Source organism: Staurois parvus, unplaced genomic scaffold (genome assembly GCF_062004578.1).
Source record: "Staurois parvus isolate SC_StPar_1 unplaced genomic scaffold, SC_StPar_1.0 ptg000729l, whole genome shotgun sequence".
NCBI classification, from domain to species: Eukaryota; Metazoa; Chordata; class Amphibia; order Anura; family Ranidae; genus Staurois; species Staurois parvus.
This window is the reverse complement of record NW_028318525.1, coordinates 169864-193291: the sequence shown is the minus strand read 5'-3', so window position 1 is coordinate 193291 and position 23428 is coordinate 169864. Positions and strand designations below refer to the sequence as shown.

The 23428-nt window shown below is 40.7% G+C and overlaps 1 protein-coding gene across 12 annotated transcripts in view; it reads left to right on the top strand.

Annotated features, from left to right (window-relative positions):
- The window catches only part of KTN1 (kinectin 1), a 210623-nt gene extending 187530 nt beyond the window's left edge, over positions 1-23093 (top strand). For 6 of the 12 annotated variants that reach the window (XM_089653942.1, XM_089653941.1, XM_089653940.1 and 3 more), the window contains 7 exons: positions 1229-1300; positions 5074-5157; positions 9655-9738; positions 12634-12717; positions 15798-15890; positions 18414-18537; positions 22607-23093. In XM_089653942.1, the coding sequence (XP_089510068.1) occupies positions 1229-1300; positions 5074-5157; positions 9655-9738; positions 12634-12717; positions 15798-15890; positions 18414-18537; positions 22607-22611 (546 nt within the window). In that variant the 3' untranslated portion in view covers positions 22612-23093. The remainder of the gene's footprint in view (positions 1-1228; positions 1301-5073; positions 5158-9654; positions 9739-12633; positions 12718-15797; positions 15891-18413; positions 18538-22606) is intronic. The other 6 variants (XM_089653947.1, XM_089653944.1, XM_089653950.1 and 3 more) reach the window with 4 other exon arrangements.
- Positions 23094-23428: the final 335 nt, after the last annotated feature.

Genomic DNA, 23428 nt, shown 5'->3' with positions numbered 1-23428 from the left:
AAACAAAATAATCCTCTTCCCTGTTAGCTCGTGCACACTGCTTTGGATGCCTGTGCACAGCACAGCCATGCAAAGCAGTGTGATTACAGTAAAGCACAAACACACGGCCCCATAGTAAAACGCACACAGTTAACCCTTTGATCACCCCTCATGTTAACCCCTTCCTGCCCAGTACCATTAGTAGTGTCGTGTCAGTGCTTTTTTTTTTTTACCACTGATCTGTATTGGTGTCTCTGGGGATGTCAGTGACACCACGTCAGTTCCCTCCAGTGTCTGAATGCCCAACACAGTTCCGCTATAAGTTGCTGATCGCCGCCATTACTAGTAAGATTTAAAAAAAAAATTCCAGTATCTATACCGCCATTTGTAAATGCTATAACTTTCAATTAAACCAAATAATTTACACATATCGGGAATTTTTTTTTTTAGTAAAGACATGTAGCAGAATACATTTTGGCCTAAATATTTTTTTGAAATTTGATTTTTAAAATGTTTTTACTGGGCATGTAATAGCACAAATTCAAAAATATTGTTTTTTTTCCCCAAAATTGTCTGTCTAATATATATAAAAATATATATATATATATATATATATATATATAATCACACCACAAAAAATTAAGACGCACAACCAATCAAATGCCACCAAAAGAAAGCTCAATAAATGGAAAAAAGGACATAAATTTCATTTGGGTGCAGCATTGTATGACCGCACAATTGTCAGTTAAAGTAACACAGCGCTGTAACAAAAAAATGGCCTGGTCAGGAAAGGGGGGTAAATCCTCAGGAGGGCAAGTGGTTAATGGGGAGCCTAGCTTTGTTTTTGCACTTTGTTGGTATAGTTGGTATATTTATGGGAGGTTCTTGTGCAATCATATGTATAGTTAAGTTTAGATGTATGAGCAGTCTCTGTCTGCTTTGCTTCAATAATTGGTACGATTGAAGCTCCTTCTCCTCCTACATTTTATAGCTGAACAAATCTGCACCATGGTATGTGCCATAATTTATGAACTGTATTTCTGCCATTGCCTCTGTCATATCTGGAGGCAGTTGTTCTTTTATAATATAGACAATTACTACCCTTTCAGAGAAGCACAATAATTTTGTTACTATTATTAGGTCATTTTACTTTCACTTAAAGCAATATGGCATGTTTTAATAAATTGGACTGCCTATTTTTTTCTTTTTTTTTATGTGTAGAATTGATTAATTTTTTTTTTTTTTTTAGGCAGCATCTGCAGTTCAATTATTGGAACAGGAGGTTGACAAACTGAAAAGACGAAATAAGGATACAGAAAATGTGAGTGCAAATATTAGCCCACATTATCTATTTTGGATACAAAATGGAGAATCTGTGTAGTGTAGTGTGTGTCTGTGTATATTTGATAAAGTATTCACTTTTTTCAATTTCGTTCTCTTGCAGCCAGATACAGTTATTTAAATTCTTTTTTTTTTCCATTAATCTACGCTCAGTACCCCATAATGACAAATTGAAAACAGAATTTTAGAAATGTCTGTGGATTTTATTAAAAAGAAAAAAAAAATGAAATATCACATGTACTTAAGTTTTCAAATCCTTTACTCAGTAATTTGTTGTGGTACCTTTGGCAGCAATTACAGCCTCGATTTCATTTTGGCTGTGACATGACAAGCTTTGCACATCTGGTGTGGGGGACATTTTGCAGTTCTTTGCAGATCCTCTCAAGCCCAGTCAGGTTGGATGGGGGCGTCGGTGGACAGACATTTTCAGGTTCCTTCAGAGATGTTCATTAGGGTTCAAGTCAGGGCTCTGGCTGGGCCACTCAAAGACTTTCACAGAGTTGTCCCTAATATGCTCCTGTGTTGTCTTGGCTGTGTGCTTTAGAATTGAGGCCAAACCGTTCAATCTTTGTTTTATCAGACCAGAGAATCTTGTTCCTCAGTCTGAGAGTCCTTTAGGTGTTTTTTCCAAACTCCAAGCGGGCTTTCATGTGTTTTTCACTGAAGAAAGGCTTCCATCTAGCCACTCTGCCATAAAGCCCAGATCAGTGGAGAGCTGTAGTGATGGTTATCCTTCTGGAACTTTGTCCCATCTCCACACAGGATCTCTGAAAATCAGTCACAGTGACCATTGGATTTCTCAGTTTGGCCGGGTGAACAGCTTTTGGAAGAGTCTTGGTTGTGCCAGACTTCTTATATGTGAGAATTATGGAGGCCACTGTGCTCTTGGGAATCTTCAGTGCACTAGCCTTTTTTTTTTTTTTTTTGGTAGCCTTCCCAAGATCTGTACCTTGCAATAATACAGTCTCTGAGCTCTGCAGGCAGTTCCCTTGACTTCATGGATTTTGCTCTGATACAGTATGCATTGTCAGCTGTGAGGCCTTTTATACAGAAGTGTGTGCCTTTCCAAATCATGAAATCATGTCAAATCAATTTAATTTACCGCAGGTGGAATCCAATCAAGGTGTAGAAACATCTCAGCAACAATCACGACCTGAGCTAAATTTCAAGTGTTGTTGCAAAGGGTCTGAATACGTATGCCAATGTGATATTTTAGTTTTTCCTTTTTCATACATTTGCAAACATTTCTAAAATACTGTTTTCACTTTGTCATTATGGGGTACTGAGTGTAGATTAATGAGGGAAAAAAAGTGAATTAAATCTTTTTTTCTAACTGTATTATCAGGATGCAACATAACAAAATTGAAAAACGTGAAGGGAGACTGAATAATTTATGATTGCAGTGTGTGTGTATATGTGTATATATATATATATATATATATATATATGTGTGTGTGTGTATACACTATATTGCCAAAAGTATTGGGAAACCCCTCCCAAATCATTGGATTCAGGTGTTCCAATCACCTCCATAGCCAGAGGTGTATAAAATCAAGCACCTAGGCATGCAGACTGCTTCTACAAACATTGTGCCACTTGTACAATAAGTCCATCCGTGAAATTTCCTTGCTACTAAATATTCTGCAGTCAACTGGTGGTATTATAAGAAAGTGGAAGCACGAAGTGGTAGGCCACGTAAAATGACAGAGCGGGGTCAGCGCATGCTTGTACAGAAGTCGGCAACTGTCTGCAGAGTCAATAGCCAAAGACCTCCAAAGTTCGTGTGGCCTTCAGTTTAGCACAACAACAGTGTGTAGAGAGCTTCATGGAATGGGTTTCCATGGCTGAGCAGCTGCATCCAAGCCTTACATCACTAAGTACAATGCAAAACGTCAGACGCTGTGGTGTAAAGCACGCCGCCACTGGACTCTAGAGCAGTGGAGATGTGTTCTCTGGAGTGACGAATTACACTTCTCTGTCTGGCAATTCAGTGGCTGTGTCTGGGTTTGGTGGTTGCCTGGTAAACGGTACTTGCCTGACTGCATTGTGCCAAATGTATTGGTGGAGAAGAGATTATGGTGTGGGGTTGATTTTCAGGGGTTGGGCTTGGCTCCTTAGTTTCAGTGAAGGGAACTCCGTAAGGCGTCAGCATACCAAGACATTTTGGACAATTTCATGCTCCCAGCTTTGTGGGAACAGTTTGAGGATGGCCCCTTCCTGTTCCAACATGACTGCACACCAGTGCACAAAGCAAGGTCCATAATGACATGGATGAGCGAATTTGGGGTGGAGGAACTTGACTGGCCTGCACAGTCCTGACCTCAACCTGATAGAACACCTTTGGGATGAATTATTGCGGAGACTGCAAGCCAGGCCTTCTCGTCCAACATCAGTGCCTAACCTCACAAATGTGCTTCTGGAAGAATGGTCAAACATTCCCATAGACACTCCTAAACCTTGTGGACAGACTTCCCAGAAGAGTTGAAGCTGTTATAGCTGGAAAGGGTAGGCCAACTCAATATTGTGCATGTAAAGGCCGGCGCCCCAATACTTTCGGCAATATAGTGTATGTGTGTGTGTGTGTGTGTCTATATATATATATATATAAATGATATGCGCGTATATATACATTTTGACTTTATTTCTACTTTAAAGTACATCAGTGTTCTCCTCTTGCACCCAATTTGATCAGTGAAGTAAATGGAAGTTTTCTGACTGTTCGATTAGTGCAAAATGTTTTTTATCCATGGTGCAAATTTAGTGCTGTCCTGTGAACAATTCAAGGTGTCTAATTAGTCCTCATAGTTCATCACATTAAGGTTTCAAGGTAAGGACACTAGAATAGGCAGAAAGTTTGAGTAGTTTAGCAAAAGACAGCTGGGTAGGGCCAACACCAAATACTCTGCAAAAATTATGGATTTTATCAGCCCATAACAGTAATTAGAGGTCAAGTGCATTTCTGTCAGATCAACAGACAATTCAGTATTCTTTTGTACTTAATAGGGTCTTGAATTGAACATGCAGTTCAATTTCTGTGTAAAGTGAAATATATAAATAAATATAAAGTTCATAAAGTGACAATCCGTGCTAGGGTGCTAGTTGCAGTAATGGAAATGCTTCAGTGCTTGTGCTTGAAGATATGGTAAAATTACTCACCAGATGCGTATTGGAAATACGCATGCAAATACACACTCAGAGGTCCCCTTTAAGGAAGCGAGATAGGCCAGGCATGGAACATCCTCCCTCTGGGTAGCATACATCATAGCAGGTGTTCCTGGGTTGCAAAGGAATCCATCGCAGTATCCAGAGGAGGGAGTTCCTGTGGACGGGCTGCAAACACCCATCCATCCCTTGGAGGGGACCTCTGGCTGGCCGCTCGAGCGCTGCATTTCTTTTATTTATGGATCTTATATATGTTTTGAGGTTTTATTTGGTTACCTTTTAGTGCAATAGCTGCTTTTATTAGAGCGCTCACTGATTTATATACATTTTATGTGTCAAAGGAAAGTTTGTGGCGATTCTCATTACTTTTTCCATGTTTCTGCAGTCTAAATATTGAGGGGGTTGAGGTTGGGTATAAAGTGCGGAACGTCTTCTTTTTGGTTAAGTTCCGCTTTAAAATTAGAAAAACATTATACATAGTATTGAAAATACTGCATGCTCTAGGGTCTGTAAATTGAAGCTTTAGCTTGAAGATAAACATTGGCATCCTGACTGTAACATTTGAAGTAATACTTGTTTATATTTCTTAAGTTGCTAAAGGAGAAAGAGAATTTGGAAACAGAGCTGGAAAAGGCAGAGCTTGAGAGAACCACCTATGTGTCAGAAGTCAGAGAGGTAATTTATGAATGTGTTTTTAGATTTTTACTGCACTGAGCATGGTGTAGTACAATGATCCAAGATTCATTTGCTGCAACTATTGATTCAAGTTGGACAGAGCTGCTCTTCTGTATATAGAAATTGCCTTTATCCCAAGGAATGGGGTTTCAGCTAGTCTGTATGCTTAAGGTGAACCTGTTAAAAGTTAATTAGCATTAAAAGTTAGTTTTGCACATCCTTGGTTAAATTCTGGAGCTTACACCTGGTACACGCGTGCTGAAAGCTGTCCGATTCAGCAGAAACTGGCTGACTTGCAGTATGTGTGTACCACTGGGTAACAGAAGCCGGTCTAATGACCATCTTCAGTCTTACAGTCTGGAAAGCTAGCATTCGATCAGCACATGCAGCCAATGACAGCAGAGCTTATCTGGGTATTCTGACAGAGTTAGTCCACCCTGTCAGAATACAGTAGCTCATAGGGAGAGTTCCCTGCATCCACATGGTTGTGTTGATGTGGGAATCGGTCAGTTTTTTTTTTCCATTCAACCAGTAGGCTGAACTAAAATAAAAACTGACAATGTATACTCCTCTTTAGAGGTGACGATACATACCTATAGTGACCCTTCAGAGAGCCAAGGTGCTTAACCTGTCTTCCTCTAGTTGCAATGTTTTGCTCTACTGAATATAATAATGAGTGAAGCTGTCCATTACAATGAGAGGCCAGTAATGAAACTCTGAAGGCAGCAATGGAGGGGAGGTGGAGGAGTGAAGAGAGTTGAGAACCTTTGTTTGGCACTTATTCTATCTGTTGGTTGTCAGAACATGAAGAGAAGGAAAGTCTGTCCATTTTAGGGCTGTTTTACAGGTATCAGGTAGTCAAACAACTAAGGGAAAGAGAACTCTAATATCTAAATGGTGCCCAGTGGTTTAAAAAATACTAATGGTGCTATCCACGACTCCTGGGAGGAGTCGTGGATAGCACCATTCTTGATGAAAAGGTGTAAATACACTTGTTCGCAGCAGCCAGTGCAAATGGATCTTTTTGCAAACGGATCACATAATTAGAAAAAATTAGAAGCTGCTCATTGCCTCAAAAGAATGGATTATTAAAATAAAATCATACATTCGTGATGGTAAACACTGCATCCAACACTAGGATTGAATCACGCTGGACAGAACACTGTGACTTCACCACACACTGGAGAACCGAAGGAAGGATTTTGGGTGGATATTTAATGTTAGAGGGTAGGGTGCGCAGCATTTGTGAGAAGTCAGATAGTACAGGTAGACAAGGAAAATGTTTGGAATATCCACAATAGAAAAGCATACAGCATGTAAATCTTAACAGATTCTTACCCTCTCCCACCAACTGAAAATTTGCCAATAAGTTACCATTTTTTGCCTCTTTCTGAAAATGCTAGATGCCTGGCTTTGTGTGACTTCAGTATTTTTCAGTCACAGTCCTATAACAAGTGTGGTGTAAATTTTTCTATACTTGTTCAGGGTCAGTGACTAAAACAGCTTGGAAGGCCAAGTATCCAAATGACAGGCATTCCCAAAGTAGCATTCAATAATAGCAGTTAATATTTCATGACATCATCCCTTTTAAACGTTTTTTGGCTGGAGAAGGATATTAAAGGAAGTTCAGACATACTTAAACTTAGATAAGAGGTACATTGTACACAGATTCAGGCTCACTGTAGAAAGGTCATTTGTTTTTTGCTAGTATATAAAATATATGCTCAGCATGATAAGCTTCATCTTAAGAGATGCATTCTCCGCAATATGAATAGTCAGAATCATAAATCCACTTCTTACGTTTCTAAGGGATGCCACAAAACGATGGTGGTTTCACTGGTTTCTAAAAAGAAAACCATTGATAGACTCTTGGATGAACATTTCCATTTATTTTACATCTCCGAGAAATACTGTACATCAGAAAAAATGAGCCTTTGAGACCGGTAAGGTGGCGTGAAAACCAAGAACTATAGCCGTTTGATCTAGCCACTAGAGTCCTTGAGAAATGTAGCCATCTGGTAGATGATTCGACCTACCGGCAGCCATCCAGAGAGGAGTTATCATGCCCTTTCCCCCTTCTCTGATATGTTATTTAGTCAAAAAAGTTTATTCATGTGCAATTCCATCTTTCTCTATTACTGATCCTGTAGCATGCCTGAGTGCTCATTCCCTTTTGGGTTAGCAAGCCCCTGGACTATAAGCTGTATTTACTGGTCTAGAGACTTTCCATTTGCAATTCCGTGGCATGGCTTTTACTGCTTTGTTGCCTTTTTGGTCTCGGCAATTGCTAATTTTGCAGCGGTAAACTGCTCTATACAATAAAAAGTGTATTGAGAGCAGAAAAACTGTCTGATATCAAAAATATAATGTTTGGATTTGTTATCAACAAATTGTGGAAGCTGCTACTAATATTAAGAGATCCAAGCAAAGTGTGATTAGAATAGTTTGCAAACTGACTAATAACTAGGAAGTCCATGCATTTATCTGTAGACCCTTTCCAAAGGATAATAGTACTTGGTTCCTAATTATATCCAGAGATGGATAAGTAATATACATTTGTTCTGTTTTTATAATATATCCAAAGACAAGTAAAATACATTGATCTTATTATTATTACAGGTACTTGTATAGTGCCATCAATTTGCGCAGCGCTTTACATATATATTGTACATTCACATCAGTCCCTAACCCTCAAGGGGCATACAATCTTAGGTCCCTAACTTGCATTCATACACATACTAGGACCAATTTAGACAGGATCCAATTAACCTACCAGTATGTCTTTGGAGAGTGGGAGGTAACTGGAGGAAACCCATGCAGCACAGGGAGAACATGCAAACTCCAGACAGGTGGTGCCGTGGTTAGATTTCGAACCAACAACCCTAGTATTGACAGACAGAAGTGCTAACCATTTAGCCACTGTATCCAGAGATAAGCAAGTAAAATATATTGTTTTTTTTGTTTTTTACCATATCCCAACAAAACCCAGACACAAAGCAACCTCTTCTTTCTGTGTATTCTGAGAACTGTCATCACATGCACGAGTCATTCCAATTATTCTGTACATTCAGCCTACCAAGTGTGTGCACAGATTAGCAGCACACTGTCGAGCAGGGGGACCAAACTTTCTTACAAAGGGCCAGTTTACTTCCCATCATACTTTTAGGGGGTAGGACTGTGTTCATTGGAAGAAGAAAATGTCCTGGCATCAGTGGGAGTAAACCACGCACTAACTTTAGTGTCAGTGCAAGGAATTTTGCTTTATTGTTGGTGTCATTGGGTGGGAAAAATCATGACCCTTCGTCGGTGTCACTGGGAGAAATTGTGCCTCATCATTAGTGTTATTGGGTGGTACTGTGCCCCATCGCTGGTGTCATTGTGAATAATTGTGCCTCATCAGTGGTGTCAGTGGTGAAAATTAGGCCCCATTGTTTGTGTCAAAGGATGAAATATTGCCCCAAGGGCCAGATAAGAGCAGGCAAACGGCTGCACCCTGGCTGCAGTTTGGAGACCACTACTGTAGAGAATTTGTTTGAGTTGGTGTCTTGGCCACAAACTGCAGGGGGGGAGGGGGGGGAAATCGGTGTGTACATACGCTTTGTCCAATACCCCATCACATGTGGTCGACAGCCTATTGTGGAAATCGCAAATGCACATCCAGAAGGAAATCTGTCCCTCTCCTGATTGTAATCGTGCTGTTTACCATGCTGCTTTACAGTGCAACCTTCAGACTGGCTGAAAATCAGCAACGCAAAGAAGCGATGTTGCCTGGGCCTGTAAAGTTAGATCTTAAATTACAGGGTGGAAAGATAGCTGTTAAAGGTTGTATTTCTAAATTTGCTCAATGTCTTTTGAGATATATTCTATATTAGAAATCTGTTATAATGAACAGTTATTCTTCATAGTGAAACTGTGCTTTACCAATGCAGGGCAAAGCAACAGGCTAATTTAATGACAGCACCACCATCTGCTTATTTCTCTTTTGCTTCCCTGTTTGTCCATTTAGAGCAAGAATATGTATCCACTACTTCAGGGTGTGGGGATATTGCAAGTCACTCCCCTTTCTCCCTCTTGGCAGCGCCATCATATGAAGAGATAGGAGAGAGTCCCAGGCCCTATGTAAGCTTCTAATTATGGCTGAAAGCTTACAAGGGACTTCTCTTTGCTCCCAGAGAGCAAACATAACAATAGAGAAAAGAGAAGGTGCTGAAAATCCGTTGGTGGAGCTTCCATTACTGTCAGCCTTTTGCTTTCCCCTATGGACAAAGCACAGGTTCACTTTAAGTATCTGTAAGGAAAATGTCTTTCTTGATCATATTTACCAGTGTGGATTCGAACTGAAACTTTTCAGCAGGTACAGAAAAATAAAAGGAAGACTCAGACTGGTGGATATGGGCAACATCTACACTTTCCTTTCATACACCTTGTTAAGTGTGGCCCATGTGTTCTATACTTGTGATGGGAGAGCTGCTTTACAAACTCTGAACTTCATTTCAGCTGAAAGATCTGTTGACTGAATTGCAAAGAAAGCTTGACGGTTCATATTCAGAAGCAGTAAGGCAGAATGAAGAGCTGACCTTGGTAAGAAGATGTCTCTCTTCTGTGTCTCTGGAGACTCCTGCTCCTACCTGTCTACTCAGCTTTTGTGTTGGGTGGAATGAGGAACGGTCTATCCCTTTGTCAAGCTTTCAGTCTTTTGCTTGTTTACCTTTCTAACATGATTAAACAATACCAGTATTTTTAACTTCTAATCCACTTAAAGTAGTTAATACCAATGCATGCATGAAGTCTGTTATGCTGCAGATGGACTGAGTTTCAAGAGTTTGTATTAAGCTTGATCTTGTAATAAAAAATGCAATAACGTCTGCGTAATATAAATATGAAAATTATATAGAAAAAATGTTAGCTGGCCCTGCTGTGTACCAACATAAGACATTAAAACCAGACATGAACTGGCGGACTTTTCTGGTACCAGGAATCACCCAAGTTATATCAAAATATTTTAAAATACAGACTGACAAACATTAAAAACAGTCATGAGGTCATCACTCAATTATACTGATCATCTCTTCTTTTCAAGCAGTTTGAAAAGAAGAGATGATCAGAATGTTTTAGTGATGACCTCATAACTGTTTTTAATTACTTTTGTTAGTCTGTTTTTTAAAATTGTAATGAAAACAATGTTTTATTGATATTTGGGTGATCTCTAGTAATAGTAAAGCCTCTCAGTTCATGTTTGGTTTTTATGTAATATGAATATGACTGAAGTTTGATGACATAATCTGTAGTTGGACAGGTGACACTCAAATGATGATATGGAAAAAATATTGTGTAGGTGGATCCATTCCTAGAAAGTCCTTCCTCTCTCTGAGTTTACTATCCTTTCTCTCTTTCTCTTCTCTCCAAATTATTTAAATGCCAAGATCAGATTTGTGAAAAAAATTAATGTGCGTATTTTTGCAGGATAAAGATGTGCATTTATTATTTTTTTTCACAGGAGCCTGCAGAGCATTGCACCCATGATTAGTACATCTCAGGTGCAGTGTTGGGCTTCTTCAGACAAGCCCTACAGCCATCTGCCCATACCTCTGTTCAGGCTGTCTGATTGAAAATTGCAGGGCTTGTGAATGAGCTATGAGGGCATTCATCAGCAACCTCTCACTTCATTGAGAATTACAAGCTGTCTGCTGCATTGGCAGACAGGACTTGTAGTTTTCTTATTCAGAGGTCGCTGTGAATGCATGAGGCACAGTTTTCAATATGTGACAGCGGGTGCGAGGAGAAGAACCGCTGCCTGCTATCACAGGGAGGGGAGTGGGTGAATATGGGTGTAGATAAATATGGGTGTAACCTGCTCCTAAAACTGAACCTATCCTTTTAAAGCTGACCTGTAATTACATAAGAGGAGTCTAATTACATAACATGGAGTCTGTGCTGACTGCTCCTTTTATTGTGTAGATACTTGGGCTTCAATATTTTATGGGACAATAATTTAAAACCAGTATAGACAAAAGGAATTCTGCTTGATTTTCCTTTGTTGAAAGCTCTTCCTCGATCTGTAGCAGGAACAAGACAAATCCAGGTACCTAGCTTTTTCTTTTACTATCAAATTTTTCTCTACATCACTGCCAGAGCTAGTCTCTTCCATTGCTTTTAGTGTGACCATCCCTGTCTCTCTTTTGCGATTCTGTGTCCAGTCCCTGCTGGACTGGACATTATGACCATAGCCTGGAAATAACCCATGGTGGACTTGGGCTTTACCAGGTTGTCAATATCTTTTGTTTTGAGGACAACTTACCTAATAACTTACTGTAGCAGCCAGGGCAGAGTGAAGGGGAATAATGTTGAGTGTCACTTGAGTAACAGTTCTGAGTTTGGATGCTGCAACCAGCAGTGGTCTTAATAGGTGTATTTCCACTTTTTTGGTCAAATATGAGAAAACCCAGATATGGTATGTGCTCCCATTCACACAGCATACCCCAAATTAATGAAAAAAAAAAATCTTACATTTTAGGTTTTTGTCAGTGGGAGAGTAGCTTGCAGTCTGTCTGAGACCTGCTTCAAAAAGAGGAACACAGCATTTCCTTTAATTCAATGCAACAGCCCAGTTTATAAATCTTTAACTCTGTTAAGCCAGCCATATATGTGTCTAATCTTAGCCAGTTCAGCAGGTGTATTTATTACTGTAAATGCATCCAGACTGTATTGAAGTATAAAATAGCCAAAGATAATTTGGGCTTTAAATTTAAAAATTGGTCTGAGCACAGCAAAATGAAAGGTATCCATAGTCCTTCAAGTAACAATCTAATGACAATGGATGTGCCCTTAAGTCGGCCATAGATGGTTTAAATCCCGGCCGGTTCTTCAGGGACTGGCTGAGATTCAATCTATCTTTGGGCAGGCTGGTTGTACTGAAGTCGATCCATCGACCGACATCAGTACAAGCAGCCTGTTGGATTTGCATGTGATTACTGCAGGCATCTATAGCCACCAGCAGTAATCGGTGTTCTGCCAGCAGGGAAAGCTCCCTGCTAGGAGAACTCGGTAGCACTCGTGAGGGATTCCCCTATCAACACTGACTGTTGAAAGAGGAATCGAGTGATTTTCTTTCCTGCAACCTGTAGTTGCAGTTTAGAAAATTGCATCATCTATAGCTTGCTTTAAGGCAGACACTGATAGTAAGATCTTCCACCACAGTACAGACAAGGTGTTATTGTATACACATTAACTGATAAGCATACCAGAGGGATACTTTAGTTTTGGCAGTTTGAGAAAAGATCAAGTACAATCTAAGCAGAATGTTTAATTTTTAAGGTATACTATGTGAATGAATGTGCTATGAAAATGAATATGTATTCTCATAGAAGGATTGTTGTTGAAATGAATGGTCTGGTGGCACAGTCTCTCAATGTCGCTTTGCTTAATGACTGTAATGTACAGAGAGAAAAACTTCGTTTTTTCTTTTAACACCAATAGCTGAAGAGTCAACTGAATGATACGCTAAGGAAACTGGAAGTGGAGCAAAGCGAGCGTCAAAAAGTGGCCAGTGATTTACACGAGGTGAGAAAATCCGAACACACCACATGTCTATTGTGCAGGAAGTCATTGAACTTGTGTTTGATGGCAGGCTTCTAGGACCATAAACATTGGCCAAATATCGGCCAGTTCAGTAGAAACTGGTCGACATTCGGCCCATGTGTACACACGCCTGTCCTGACAGAAGCCAGCCGAACAGGCATGCTGGAAAACCAGTATCTGATCAGTGCTGGCAGCCAGTGGCTGTTAGCGCTGACCGGTGTGTTTTGGCAGGTTGGCAGGGGGGCCTTCCCCCTATCAGAACACAATAGTGCAGCAGGAAGATCACTGTACTAACATCGGATCGATGGTACAGCGAGCACCTCCTGAGCCCTTCATTTTTTTCTTTTCATTCAGTCCTCTGGGTTGAATGAAAAAAAAAAAAGGCAGATAGTGAGTACCCAGCATTAGGACAATGCTTCACCTGGTACATTCTGGGACTGAGCAGGAGTGTGGTGATCAGAACATCTGACATGCTTTTACAAATGTTCCAAAAGGCCAACAGCTCCATTTAGACAACTGACACAATCCAGACAAGCCCACACTGCCAGAATCTGATTGTGCTATTCTTCTTCTTAATTCTTAAGGTCTGGTCCAAGTGAGAGTGGCAATTGTGGGAGCAGGTAGCTCCCCCCCCCCCCCCCAAAGGTTAGACATTGCTTGGCAGATTTAGTTCTACCTCTTAATGGGTAATAAACTGCTTCATCTGTGCTTAGATGAATGTTGATGTGTGTGTATATACACACCGTGCGTATATAATATCATATTTTTTCATCTCATGACACCTTCTTGTCTTTTTTGTACCCTAAGCAGCTTACAATTTGTATATTCTAAAGTGGAACTGCAGACAAAAACACCCCTAAATTGAATGTTTTAAAGCCATGAAATGCTATTCAGAATACTGCTAGTCTATCTGCCTCAAATCTGTCTTTATATTATCTTACCTTTATTCCTTGTGCAGCAGAAATCACTGACAGTAGGATGTAATATACATTGCTCAGCATAAATGAGTACATCCCTTTTGAAAAGTAAGATTTTAATCAAAATCTCAATGAACACAAGAACAATTTCCAAACTTTTTACAAAACTGAGTTATATAGAACATTTGTTATTATATGAAAGTAAGGTTAATAATATAACTTGGATTACAAAATCTTCAGTTTTACTCAAATTAGTTGAGGGGAAAAATGAATCCACCTCACAACAAAAACTACTCCATCTAGTATTTAATATGACCGCCATGATTTGTAAGGACAGCACCAAGTCTTCTAGGCATGGAATGAACAAGTTGGTGACATATTGCAGCATCTATCTTTTTAAGAACGACCTCTTTTTAGAGTAGATGGAGAGTGATGCTCGGCTTTCTCTTCAGAATTCCCCATTGGTGTTCGATTTGATTCAGATCAGGAGACATACTTGGCCACTGAATCACTGTTCTTTATCAGAAAACAGTGGCATTAGATGTGTGTTTTGGATCATTGTCATGTAGGGAAAGTGCACGACGACCAAGGGCACATAGTGATGGTAGCATATTCCTTTTCAATAAAGAACAGTACATCTGTGAATTCATGATACCATCAATGAAATACAGCTCCCTAACACCAGCAGCACTCATGCAGCCCCACAGAAGGACACTGCCATCATCACATTTCACTGTAGGCACCATGCATTTTTCTTTGCACTCCTTGGACCTTTGCGACGCCATACAGTTTTGAAGCCATCAGTTCCAAAAAAGTTTATCTTGGTCTCATCACTACAGAGCACAGAGTCCCAGTAGTCTTCTTTTTTAGCATGGGCCCTAGCAAATTCTAGGCGGGCTTTTTTGTGCTTAGAATTTAGGAGAGGCTTCCTTTATGGATGACACCCATGCATGCATTTTCTTCAACCCTTCGCATCAGAAGACGCTCCTGTCGTGGTGTTAACTTCCGTGGACTGCCTGGATGTCTCTATGAGATGGTTGCAGTTCCAGCTTTGTTACATTTTTGTTTCAATTTTGCTACAGTATTCTGACTGATAAGTAAAGCTTTGTTGATCTTCTTGTAGCCGTCACATTTCTTGTGTAAATAAATGTATTTTCTTAGGCCTTGTGACATTTCTCTTCCATGTGGTGCCATTGCTGACAACAAAGAAAACCCCTCCCATTTCATGCTAACGAACACCCTTTTATAATTAATTGTCTGCTGGACACCTGTTTAATGAATATTAGACTCACCTGTAGTGGAATTCTTGTTAATAAGAATTTTGTTGTCTAAAATGTGGCTTTGCTCCTATCACTTTCATTGGGGTGTATTCATTTTTACAACACGCTCTTGAATTAATTTGTTAAGAAAAATACATGTTTGGAATCAATGGCCCGCATTTATGGGAGTATTTTTTGTAGTATAGTGTCCCAAAGAAAATATTGATTCTGATAGGAAAGTAAAGGTTTTCTGACAAATCCATTGGGGTGTACTCCTTTATACTGAGGACTGACCTTGTCAACTGTTTGCTGCAGCTTTACACAATGCTGCCAATCTGTTTTCTGTCACTGGGAACTAGAGGGTAAGGTGTTGAAGGTAGCAGGACTAGTAACTAGTGGAGAAGGCGAGTACAAGGGCAAACTCGAAAGTGTGATGAGGAAATTGTAGTGAATAGTGGGATGTCTTCCTGGCATTGCACTGTGACCGGGGGAATCGCAAGACTGATGAAAATAACTACTTCAGTCCCATTGTAAAAAATTGAAATTCTGTAGCTACAAATACTGTAGCTGCTGATTTTTACAAACATGCACTTACCTGCCCAGAAGTCCAGCACTGTCTTCACTGAAGCAAATTCTTTGCCAGACTTCGGATCTCTGCCGTGGATATGAGAGCCAGCTATGACTTATTTCTCACAGCTGACTCCTTGTGCAGAGTTTTCAGACTCTCCAGCAGCCTCCTGGGACTTGTCAGGCTGCTCATGGAATTTAATGCTGCTTTTACGCTACCTGGTAAAGCATCATGTACAGTTGTATTTGCCAGCTGCTGCTGAATGCTGTTATTGATCCATATTTATATCTTCTGATGTGTCTTGTCCCCATTGTTCAGGCACAGAAATCCCTGGACCTCATTCAGGTTGAAATACTCAAGGGCTCTGGAGACTCCAATGTCATAGAGAACAGCGGCATATCTCTCGAAAAGGTAAGTGAGTGACTGCACAATGTGAAGTACATGGTAATGAATACTTGTGAATGTGGCTAAATCTTTTCCCTCTTGATGCCAAGAAAACTGTCTGTGACTTGGCAAACAATTTGATTTAAGAGAAGCCAAATTTGTCTGTTTCTAGAGCAGAGAATGGTAATTAAAGTGTTGGAATGACTTAAGTCAAAGAAGATGTAAAGTGTGTGTGTGTAAGTGTAAAAAGGGTGGGGGTTGGATGGTTTGAGCCATAATGTGCTGACAGTCACCACTCTCTGCTCACAGTGGCGGTGATAACTCGGCGATCAGTGCTCATGTGATCGTGGAGTTTTCACACTTAGACTCGGTGGGGGACAGATGCAGCATGGGAACGATGCTGCATCCACCTAGGTAAGTATGATATTGGGGAAAAAAAAAAAAAATCCCATATTTCTTTTTTTAAGTTGTTCATCTCCTTGAGGCTGCCTTTTTAAAATGTATTTCTTTATTACAGGTACTTATATAGCGCAGTCTATTTACGCAGCGCTTTTCATATATATTGTACATTCACATCAGTCCCTAACCCTCAAGGGGCATACAATCTAAGGTCCCTAACTCACATTCATACATATCCATACTAGGGACAATTTAGACAGGATCGAGTTAACCTACCAGCATGTCTTTGGAGTGTGGAAGGAAACCAGAGTATCTGGAGGACACCCACGCAGGCACATGAAGAACATGCAAACTCCAGGCAGTTGGTGCAATGGGTGGGATTCAAACCTATGACCCTAGTACTGATAGGCGGACGTGCTAACCATTTAGCCACTGTGCTGCCCAAATTGCCCCTAATTCCCAGATTCATCTCTTGTGGAGTGGGATCCTGCAGCCTCTGCCTGTCCTGTTGCTCTGTTAGCTTAAAGTGTTACTAAACCCAGGACCCTGCATTCAGTATATCTGGTCTCCCACAGTACACACAACATGGAAGTGCCAGGCGAGCACATGTTAAAGCTTGTAGGAGTTTTCATTCTGCTCTAGGAAGATGCAAGACCCCTGACCTCTGTCTAGACAGTGCTGATTGGCCCTGTGTTGATCACATGCACCCTCCCAAGAGGAAAAAAAACAACCTCTCTAGCAATACACACCAAACTGAGCATGTGCAGACTGACTCCACACGATATGTCTTATCAGGAGATAAGAGTGGGGCACTGGAAGAAGGGGAGGATCAGGATCAAACAGCGGTTTTACACAATGCAAATGATTAACCCCTTAGGTTTATTTATTTATTTTATTTATTTATTTATCGAGTTTATATAGCGCCAAAGGGTTTGCTCAGCGCTGTACAATAGAGGGGGGACAATACATGAAACAGTACAGTAACATCAAACAGCACACAAGGGGTAAGAGGGCCCTACTCTTTCGAGCTTACAATCTAGGAGGGAGGGGGTAGAGGTACAGGAGGAAATGGCTGTGGGGGATGGAGTGGAAGGAGGAGGGAAGGGCAGCGGCTGTTAGGTGAGGGTGGGGTAGGCTTCCCTGATGAGGTGGGTTTTCAGGGAGCGCCTGAAGGTGAGGAGGGAAGGTGACAGTCTGATGGGTTGGGGTAGTGAGTTCCAGAGGATGGGGGAGGACCTGGAGAAGTCTTGCAGTCGTGCGTGGGAGGAGGAGACCAGGGAGCAAGATAGAAGGAGGTCCTGTGAAGAGCGAAGGGTACGGGTAGGGTGGTATCTGGGAATCAGATCGGTGAGGTAGTTAGGGGCAGTGTTGTGAATGGCTTTATAGGTCAGAGTGAGCAGTTTGAATTTAATGCGTTGGGCAATGGGGAGCCAGTGGAGGGAGAGGCAGAGGGGGGTGGCAGAGGTGGAGCGGCTGGTGAGGTGGATGAGTCTGGCAGCTGAGTTCAGGATGGTCTGAAGCGGGGTGAGTTTGCACTGGGGTAGGCCGGTGAGGAGGGAGTTGCAGTAGTCAAGGCGTGAGATAATCAGGGAGTGAACGAGTAGTTTAGTGGTGTCTGGGGTAAGGAAGGAGCGTATCTTGGAGATGTTCCGGAGGTGGAGCCTGCATGAGTTTGTGAGAGATTTGATATGAGGTTGAAAGGAAAGGTTTGAGTCCAGAATGACGCCAAGGACCTTGGCTTGCGGGGCGGGATTGATGGTGGTGTTGTTGGTAGTGATGGAAAGGATGGGGGGGGGGGGCACGGGAAGGGGGAAAGAGGAGCATAAGGAGCATGCTTTACTGTATATACAGACTGGTTTTACTGTTGTGGGTTTATTAACACTTTAAATTAGTTGTTCAGGCAGTAGTTTGAATATGTGCTCTATGCAGCCAGACAACACAAGTTGTGAATATTTATGGTCTTAAATGGTTGAATTCAAATAGGCTGGCAGTTTATACTTTTTCTTCCTCCTTTCCTCACATAATCAGGGGTGTTATGAAGATAAGACACTCATGTATTCATCAAGTATGCATTCACCCCACATCTTCTGTAGACTAATGTCTGCTTGTTGTCTACAAGATTGTAACGTCCCACGTGTTTCTTCTCCCCAGGAGGAGCAGGACAGAATAGAGAAGATGCCACAAAGCTTAAGCCAGACTGTCACACAATTGCAGCAGTGTCTTCAGGCAGTGAACCAGCAACTCACAAAGGGAAGAGAAAACGTTCAGATTATAGGTATAAGATGAAGGGCGACTTGCTTTGTTTGACTCATTGTACGTTACCTTGTTTCACGTCCTCTAGAGGCTTTCTGAATGATATATAATAACTCGGGGAGAGCCCCCCAAAAATATTTATATTGTATGTATTGGAATCAACTCCTCTCATGGTAAGCCTATTATGAAGATATTCCTTGCAACATAGATGTAAAATCCACTTGTCTGATGCCCCTCACCTGTTCTTAAAAATGGAGTGAGCAGAGGGGAGTGTATTGCTCAAAAAATCTATAAACTGTAATCTCTGGGCTTGTTGCACCTATCATCCTTTTATCCCCTCTGGCTAACATGTAGAAGTTGGATCAACAAAATGTGTCCAAATTTATACAGGGTGACAAGCCTCCAAAGCCTGAGAACCGGGTTGTTACATTGGAAGAGATGCGAACTTTAGTTGCATATTAATCCTATCTCACCTTGCTCCATACCTCCTAGCTTGAGTAACCCTTTTGGAGTGAGACCTATATACCCAAACTGTACCAAAAAATGTAAGCACTACATGTTGCTTACATTTGTCTTCTAAATCCTGGAAGTTCTGAATCATGGGCTGTTGTAACTATCAGGCTTGTACACTGCACTGTTTGTAGGTAACTAAAGGTTTGGTTGTCAATGTATATTTTTTTGCCTAATACACAAAGTTGTGCGGTCATAGTGACATAGTCTGACTGAAAAAAGACAAAAGTCCATCCAGTTCAACCATACAAAAAAAAAAGTTATAATCCTATACCCACAGTTGATCCAGAGGAAGGCAAAAAAAACCAGCAAAGTATGATCCAATTTGCTCCTGCTGGGAAACAAATTCCTTCCTGATCCCCTGAGAGGCAATTGGATATTCCCTGGATCAACTTTACCTATAAATGTTAGTATCCAGTTATATTCTGTGTATCTAAGAAAGAATCCAGGCCTTTTTTAAAGCAATCCACTGAGCTGGCCAGAACCAGTCAGCTTGATATATTGAGATTGAGGTGTTTGTAATATGGAATATAATTTGGCAGTACTGGAAGAATGGTTAAAGCAACGGAAACTGCAGTTCTAAATGCATAGTAATGTGCTTAGTGAAAAGGAACACTCTGACAGAGTGAGTGACATTAGTAACGGCACTTTCCAGTGGTAGTACTGTCACACACCATCCTTATCCAACGGAGAAGTAGGCAGCGAGATTTTGAAGAGTCTGATTGGGATGACTTGGCAGTGAAAGATAAAAAAAAGCCTCACTACCACTAGCAAGTCTTGTAGCTCCTGCCAGCAGATTTCCCTAGCAGATGTGCTGCTCTGTAAATCAAATTCCCTGTAGGGCGATTTAACAGAAATACATTACAGCAGCACAAGTCATCATTTAAAGAAATTGCAAATGAACGTGTAATCTTCTTGTAAATAATGCGGCAGATAATAAGGTGCTTTTAGAAAGTGCTTTAATCTCCAAATGCTCTGTATTATATCAAAGTGTTATCATTCAAGCCTTCCCTCGGAGTCCCATCACCCAAAGATAAGCAGCCACTAATGTATGCATTCGCCCCATCTGTTTGGTAATTGGGGTTAACAAAAAGCTTCATTTATGAACTTGGTTCCATGGTTGCTGCAAATGTAGTCTGTGTGAATGAGACTGTCCCACTCCAGCAGGTTAGGGTCGCTGACAGGTGCTCTTCTTGCCCAGAGCAAAGGAGTCAGCATCCAGCTGTCAATTTTTTTTTTTTTTTTTTATTCTTTTCTAGCCAGGTCTGAAGACAAATAGTTATCTGGTTTCCAAAGGCATCAGCACCTGGGGCTTTATGTGCCAAGAAAGCAATCATGTTAAACCTGAACTCCAGGCAAACATCTGTGTATGTATATATGTGTGTGTATATATTTACACATGCACATTCACATATATTTAAAATCCGTGAGCAAGAAAACGTTCTGATGAATATAACATGAGGGCAGTAATTTTAATATGAAGCTGAGATCCAAAACACTAGGGCATGACCTCAAACTAGCAGGAGAAAATTTGAAAACAAACATTCGTAATATATTAGGCCTCAAAAAGAAAAATAGTGGGACTTTTACTGTGCTGAAAACCTCCGATCAGAAATGCAACTCGAAATAAATATATTTGGATATAAAATAAGAACTTTTATTACAACACCATTAAAAGTTCTTGGGGTAAAAATAACCCTAGAAACATAAAATATAAATTGTAAGCAGCTCAGCCACCCGTCAACATCTTTGTTCTACAAATGCTAGGTCTAATATTAAATATTCCAGTAACAGCATATCATGTAGATAGTGAGGAGAAAAACCACAGATAAGGTGAAAGATGTCCCAGCACATTTCACTTCTAGCTTGTTCAGGGGGTACAAGTGACCTGTAGAAAATAACCCACAAAAGGAACTAAATCATGGCTGATGAATACAAACAAGTATGCGACTGATGAGGTCAGAGGCAAGAAGATGGAATAAAGTGGGGTAAATCCAATGCCTGAAGGTCCAATCCCAATGCTGCCCGGGGTCACACATGGGAGAGAGGAGACTGTTCAGGGGTTAATGTGAGCAGGACCGATTCACCAGTGTGTGGTGACAGATGTTTTACTGCATTGTAAAACGTCTCTCACCTCAAGGACAAACCCAAAACAATTGTTTCCTATGTTTCCCATTCACACTGCAACACATGCAACACAACCTATGGCTGTGCTGCAGAAATAAAATGCAGGCATGCTGCATTATATCACAGTACACTTTGCCAAATCGCATGGCAACTTACAGCAGTGCAGTGCATAGTTCTTGCTGTACATTATCATGAATGAAGTGTGTGTTTTGCACACTTCAGATAAAGTTTTGTACAGAAAAAAAAAGGGAGCAGTGTGATGCGCTGAATTGTGCACCACATTGCCCCTTACCAAAGCTTGGAACAGATAGCTGCCAGAGTGGTAAAGTGCTCAGCAGCTGTCCCCATGCCCATGTGAGTTCACTACAGATCAAGCCTCTTGCTGTGCAGCCCGATTTCTAACAGGCCACGGACCGGTACCAGTCTGCAGGGGTCGGAGACATCTGATTTAAAGGATAAATTCACCTTTTAACAAAAAATAATAAATGCAAATAAAAAAATATGCATTTATTTTTGTTTGCGGAGCCTCTAAAGCATTGCACCAATGATCAGCAGATCGCTGGTGCCATGCAGGTCTCCCCTTGCCCTGCCAGTATATCTGGCTTCTCGTATATCCTGTATGAGCAAGCAGATACTACTGTCAAGAAGGCTCAATGAACTACCACAGTGCTGTGAAGCGCTGCGGTAGTTCATTGAAAACTACAAGCTGCCAGCTGCAAAGGTTGCCGGGACTTGTAGTTTTCCCATTCACAGATTGCTGTGAATGAATGATGTGGCCGGATGGGCGGAGCCCCGCTCAGCCACCTTTTTTTTTTTTTTTTTTTAATTATTAAAGCTAGCAGAGAGAAGATTCCCCACTAGCTGTCACAGCAGGAATTGGGGTGCAGGGGCTGGTCAGATTGTAACATATTACATATTACTCCCTGAATATGGGTGTAACATGTTACAAAAGATTAACTTATCCTGCTTTTCTCAAATCTTTTAAGTAATAGTTTAGGAACAAATCATGTAGGTGTTGTTAAACTGCAGGCGCAGGAACATAACCAGATCTGCTGTCCTGCCAGGCAAGGACCCCATAATGGCTCAAATTTCTGCCTTTCAGTCTGATAGAGAAAGAAAATCAGCATGGCAGCTGCTTGTGCTGCCTAACCGTGATTTCACTGTTTAGCTGTTTTGTTTTTTTTTCTACCTGGATCAGTTGATGTTTAAATTAACTTGTGATGAGCTTGGTGGTGTTTGCAGGCCACCCCCAAAATTCAAACTCTGTTCCCTATAATATCAGAAATGGCTGACAAATACAAAGCAATACAGGTAAAACCACCCCCTATATATACATTTTATCTGCATATTAGCTGTTTGCATGGAGTTCTTTTCATAGTCCTTCATTTAATAATTATGGAATCTCAATAATAAACTAACTTGCTGATTGTGTGTCCTGTTGTCTGTCTCCGCAGGTTGAATTACCCGAGGGACTGCACCACTGAGGATGAAATGGAAGACATTGTAATCATGTTTTGCCAAAATTAAAGCCTTATTTATGTCTTCACCCTTTCTACTTTGTCAGAAACACTGAACAGTGCTACGTCTTTTCTAATTCTTATTAAACTACTGATTTAAACCGGACGATAATAAATATAAAAAAAACACTCCGCAGACAGTTTAGTTTTATAGTAAAAAAAATGAAAAAATGAAATTCTTTTTGGATATATAGATCTTTACATTCCTGAAGCTGCAGTAAAGACGTCTACCTTTTTTTTTTTTTTTTTTTTTTTTCTTCCCTTTTTGTTCAATACAGATTTATGCAGAAGAATCAACTATGGTAAAGATGATGTAACAAATATATATATATATCCTTTTATTACAGACGTTGTACACTGTTTTACTTAAATCCACTTTGGAAGTAGACACCTCTTCGACCTCAAATAAAACACTTTATTTTTATTTTCTTCTTGAATGATGTCAGCAGATTAAGCATGGGCCAGTTGTTATAGCTGAGTCTTGGTTATCAGAGGCCAATTTGCGGCATCTGAGTGAGAGTTGGGTGGTGTCTTTGTGTTTCCACAGTGGCCTGCAGATGCTATGGTCTTTTATGCAAATACGCAGCAATGACATGTTAATATATGCAGCAAAAATCTGAGCGCCTAAAGTGACCCTGACACCATATCAAAATGTAAAAAAGAAAAAAAGCAGCAAAAGAGACGTTTTGTACTTGTCTCTCCTATTGTCCGTTTGTTGGTTCTTCACTCAAGAGCTACACCTTCCAGCAGAATCCTCAC